Source organism: Alnus glutinosa, chromosome 7 (genome assembly GCF_958979055.1).
Source record: "Alnus glutinosa chromosome 7, dhAlnGlut1.1, whole genome shotgun sequence".
Lineage (NCBI taxonomy): Eukaryota > Viridiplantae > Streptophyta > Magnoliopsida > Fagales > Betulaceae > Alnus > Alnus glutinosa.
In genome coordinates this window covers 28,380,577-28,386,044 of record NC_084892.1, presented here as the reverse complement: position 1 = coordinate 28,386,044, position 5,468 = coordinate 28,380,577, and the positions used below count along the sequence as shown (strand labels likewise).

Genomic DNA, 5,468 nt, shown 5'->3' with positions numbered 1-5,468 from the left:
AACCCCCTTTGTTTAGCAACCAAAAACTCCCTATTGGTGAGAAAAGCTGCGGTCTTAGAAGTTCTTTTCCCACACAACTAGAAGAAGAATTGTTGGCATACAATAAAAATATTGTGGCTGGCTCTCATCCCCATGCATCAACGCGATCGATTGGTCAATACTGGACAAAGTCTAGAACACCCAGAAAAATCAAACCCTTCTCGACCACGGCATCAATGTAATGAGACAATATATACGCGCACAGACTTGCTTCTCCTTGTCTCTCCCATGGACGATCGAGCTGTAACGACTACGACATATAAACAGACATCACTGTACGTGTCACCGGTGTTCCTCTGCAACTCCTAATGGCCACGTATTTTGTCTTTTGGATCGACTTTTACTTTTCCAAGTCTCCCCCATCTCCTTAACTCACTCGGAAACTTGTTATAAGTTGTGAGCTTCCTTCTCCTGCTTTTCCTCCCAAAACCCCCCATGGCTGTAGCAATTTCCTTTGTTTTCCTTCTCCTGTTTCCTCTTCTTGCTCAGTCTCAAGAATTTGATTCATTCTTCTATAATGGATTCAATGGTAGTGAAGAAACTATTACCACAGAAGGAGCCTCTTTTTTCAAGCCCAGTGGTGCGCTTAGGCTCACCAATACATCACAAAATGTTGCAGGCCATGCATTCTATAGCAAAGAAATTCAAATCATTGACACTAAATCTCCTTCATACCCAAACGTTTCTTCTTTCAGCACATCGTTTGTTTTTGCTGTAGTCCCCCGAGGCTCCGGCAAAGGAGGCTATGGCCTCGCTTTCATCTTGTCTCCCTCCATGAAATTCCCTGGAGCTAAGCCCGGGCATTACCTTGGAATTTTCAACGAGTCCAACGATGGAAATGATTCAAATCATATATTTGCGGTTGAATTTGATACGGTTCAAGGGCACAAAGATGTTTCAGATACAGCAGGAAACCATGTGGGCGTCAACATCAATGGCATGTCTTCAGTAACAACTAAACCAGCTGGTTATTCTGTCAATGGCAGTGAATTACACGAAGAGGAAATTGACTTGGAGAGCGGCGATCCAATCCAGGCCTGGATAGAATATGATGGCATAGAAAAAGTTGTGAATGTAACAATATCTCCTGCATCGAAAACGAAACCAGCCATACCCCTCATTTCCTACCCCAGGGACCTCACCCCATATCTTGAGGAGAGCATGTACGTTGGTTTCTCTGCCGCAACGGGCGAGAAATCAAGCTCTCATTACATTTTAGGATGGAGCTTTGCAGTGAACGGAGCGGCTCCGCCTCTAAATATCTCTCAACTTCCCCTGCCACTTCCAAGGGAGAAAAGTTCAGCCCGTTTCAAACCATTAGTTACGGCAGTCATTGCCTCTTTATCTGCTTTAACCCTCATTTTGTTGGGAGCTCTGTTCTCTCTTACTCTGTATAGAAAGTTGATGCATCATGAGAGCCTTGAGGAGTGGGAGTTGGATTGTCCTCACAGGTTCAGATACAGGGATCTTTATGCAGCTACAAAGGGTTTCAAAGAGAGTGAGGTGATTGGAGTTGGAGGCTTTGGTGCAGTCTTCAAAGGTATTCTTCTTGCCACTGGAAGTGAAGTTGCTGTGAAGAAGATAATGCGTAGCTCAACACGAGGAACGAGAGAATTTGCAGCAGAGATTGAAAGCTTGGGAAGGTTAAGACACAAGAACCTGGTCAATCTCCAAGGATGGTGCAAGCACAAAAACGATCTCCTTATAGTGTATGATTATGTTCCAAACGGCAGCCTTGATTCTCTCGTTTTCAAGCCCAAAAACAACCGGGTGTTGCCTTGGGACAAAAGATTCAACATCCTTAAAGGTGTTGCTTGGGGATTACTCTATCTGCACGAAGAATGGGAGCAAGTGGTGATCCACCGAGACGTAAAGGCCAGCAATGTTTTGATAGACGCTGAAATGAATGCACGGCTAGGCGACTTCGGCCTTGCTAGGCTATATGATCATGAGAAGGTATCACACACCACCAATGTCGTCGGCACAATTGGGTATATTGCGCCGGAATTGGCTCGCACCGGCAAGGTATCTACAAGCTCCGACGTGTTTGCATATGGGATGTTGCTCCTTGAAGTGGCTGCTGGGAGAAGACCGATTGACTCGACCAGTTTCGTTCTGCTCGACTGGGTAATGGAATGTCATCAGAAGGGTCGGATTGGGGAAGCAGTTGATCCGAAGTTGAATTCCATTTACATGATTGAGGAGGCGGAGCTGGTTTTGGAACTGGGTCTTCTCTGTTCTCATCACAGGCCGGAAGCTAGGCCTAGCATGAGACAGGTGACACGGTATCTGAGTCGGGATGACCCGCTTCCTGCCATTAATGATTGGGGCTCCGTTGATTCTCAAAGCTTCAGTGAAATGAACTCGAGAATGTTGTTAGCAGCGATTTCTTCTGATACCATCACAGGGTCCCATATTTCGTCAGCCAGTGGCGGCATCTCTACCACTTCCATAGACACTGGCAGATAGTGTATATATATATATATATATATATATATATATATATTGGAGACTCCAACTTTTTTCTTCTTTCCCGGCCTTTTTCATTTTTTTAGGGATTTAATTAATTCCGCCGGTTTCAAAACATTACTAGTGAAAGATATCATTCTTTATTGACAATTTATTTTCTAATGTTTTGATCCCTTGTTAATCCCTATTTATTTGGTCTAGGAACAAATTGTACAGATGATCTCATCTTATCTTATCTTATCTTATCTTATCTTTTTCTTCTTCTCCTTCTTCTTCTTATGTTTTGATCCCTTGTTAATCCCTATTTATTTGGTCTAGGAACAAATTGTACAGATGATCTCATCTTATCTTATCTTATCTTATCTTATCTTTTTCTTCTTCTCCTTCTTCTTCTTATTTATTTTTTGCTTAGACCTTTTATTTCATTGAGCTGATGTAACAATGCTTATGAATTCTTTTTTTTTTTTTTTTTTTTTAACAAAGACTGTTCTAAGGACAGATAGGCACCATCACAATAACTCGATCAGTTAAATGAATATATATATATATAGCTTTATTCCTTTTGTGAAAAAACCATAAATGAATGAGGTTCAATTCAATGACTGACGAGCTTAAACTTCTTTCAAGTTACATTTTTTAGGAACACAATATCATATCTCAGATCCTGCCCTTATCGCACTAAGTTGATGTGGTCGATCATGCGCATCAATTCTTGTGTGGTGGAGTATGAAGCTTGCTGTTGAGAATACTTGTGAGGTTGAGGATCGGATGCATTACATTGAAAAAAAAAAAAAATCATTACCAGAAAGTGACCTTCCTACTGGTCTCAAGCCCTCAACCGACCAGTACTCTTTGTGTGTGTGATAGTTTTTCATGGAATTAAATTTCGACGGTTAAAAAAACTATTGCACATATGTTGTAATTTTTTTACAGCACCTAATTCAAATCCTAAAACAACATGTAAATGGCCTACACACGAATTGAAAAGCCAAATCGCAATTTTATCATATGTTTAACTTTTTTTTAAAAAAAAAAAAAAAAAAAAAAAGTCGGAGTATTAATTCGGTGTTTTTTTCTCAATGTATAACATACGCGGACAAACATGGTCGTTTTAGGCAGTGGCAAAGTCAGAAATTTATGCTTGATGGGGCCGAACTGAAGCATGAATTTCTAACTTTGCCACTGAAGGCTCTTGCTTAGAAATTGGTATATACAAAATTCTCTATTAACACGGACATGGTAATATTATTGTGACTTATTCAGCTACTCTACACATTCCAAACTATAAAATTAAATTCATGTTATACTATATAATAAACACATTAATCACATCTCACACAATACTTTGTTTATGCAAATCTAATATGATGATAATTCATGATATCATCTAAATTTTTTTTTTAAACAAGACTATAAAGGTATAAAAAAAGAAAAAAAGAAAAAGAAAGTACATTTATCATTTAATTGGAAGAGAAGAAGTACTCTTTTTTATTTTTTTTAACACTAGTCAGACTTTGTTTACATCATGTCTAGTCTTCAATATATTTTATTTTTTATTTTTTATTTTTCACTTATGGTTTTAACTTTTCAATAAAAGAATAAAACAAGCAAAGTTTTATAAACTTTTGTGTCGGGTCATTTTGAATGGGCAACAAAATTTGTATGTGCCTTATCTCTTGCATCGGATGAGTTCCATAAAAATATAATTTTTTTTTTTCAACTATTGAAGGGGCATGGCCCTTAGGGGTGGGTATCGGGTAAGTCGGTGTCGGAAACCCCTTCATCGACTTCCGACCGAAATAGTCTGGTAAAGTCGGGGAATTACCCGACTTTATTCCGAGAAAGAAATTTTTCGACATTTTCGGATAATTCGAAAGAATCGAAAAAATCGGTGAAGGGCGGTCGGAAAAATCGGTAGGATTACATATTTTCTGCCTAAAATTCCAACAAAGTGAACAAAGATTACAGATTCACCATACCATTCATTCAACAAGATTATAGATTTACAGCCTAAGATTCCAACAAAGTGAACAAACTCAATAACCCAAATCCGCCGAAAATGAATAAATAAAAGAAAAAAGAGGAAAAAATGAGTGGGAGTGCGGGACTGGTTTAACCGATGCCGATGGCTCGAATCTCGATTCAGTTGAAGACGAGAGTGAGAGAGACGTTCTAGATCCCCGTCGCCCGTCGGCCACTGCATCATCTGAGAAGAGAGAGAGAGAAAGACGTGCGGCTGGCGGGCTGGGCGTTGGCCGTGGCTGGCTGAGCAGGGCAGGCGGGCAGCAGGTGGGCGTGAGTTGTGAGCGGCGGCTAAGTGTGGGCGTGGGCAGACGAGCGGCTGGGAGTGATTCTAGGGTTTTTTTAAGGGAGGCAGCACTGCAGCAGAAGGGGCCGGTAGAAGGGCTGGGTTGAGACTTGAGAAATGTAGGGTTTTGCAAAAAATATGAATATATACTAGTGAGAGTTTGGAAAATGACGTCATGGGTACAGGGTACTGGCCTACTGGGTAGTGGGTTTTAGTATATAGAAAACGACGTCGTGGGTAATGGTAATGGGTACTGAGTTTTAGACTAAAAGAGAACAGGCGGAACAACGGTAAAAAAAAAAAAAATCTAGTAGACCAGTCAGCAGTTCTATACTTCTATTATATACACTGTCGGTCGGTCGGTCGGTAACCAATGGAAATTTTTTTTCTTCCGATTACCGACCGACAATGTAATCGAAAATAATTTTAATTTCGAATTTCGAATTTTTTTTTTCGGTAGGCGGTCGAAGTCGGTTCGGTGGCGGTCGGTAAATTTTCGGTAATCGGATAATTTGCCCACCCCTAATGGCCCTGCTAGCCCCCACTGATTTTAGGGATAGGAGTAGGACAACCATGAGTTTTACATTTTTATTAACAAATTGAAATTGCGCATCTTCAACATAAAGGCTTGTTTTTCTAATAGTTTGGTTTC

At 40.3% G+C, this 5,468-nt stretch overlaps 1 protein-coding gene across 1 annotated transcript; it reads left to right on the top strand.

Moving 5' to 3' along the window:
- Positions 1-280: 280 nt before the first annotated feature.
- Positions 281-2,676, top strand: LOC133874362 (lectin-domain containing receptor kinase VI.3-like). The gene has a single exon (XM_062312261.1). The coding sequence runs from the start codon at positions 475-477 to the stop codon at positions 2,506-2,508; it is 2,034 nt and encodes a 677-aa protein (XP_062168245.1). The 5' UTR covers positions 281-474; the 3' UTR covers positions 2,509-2,676.
- Positions 2,677-5,468: the final 2,792 nt, after the last annotated feature.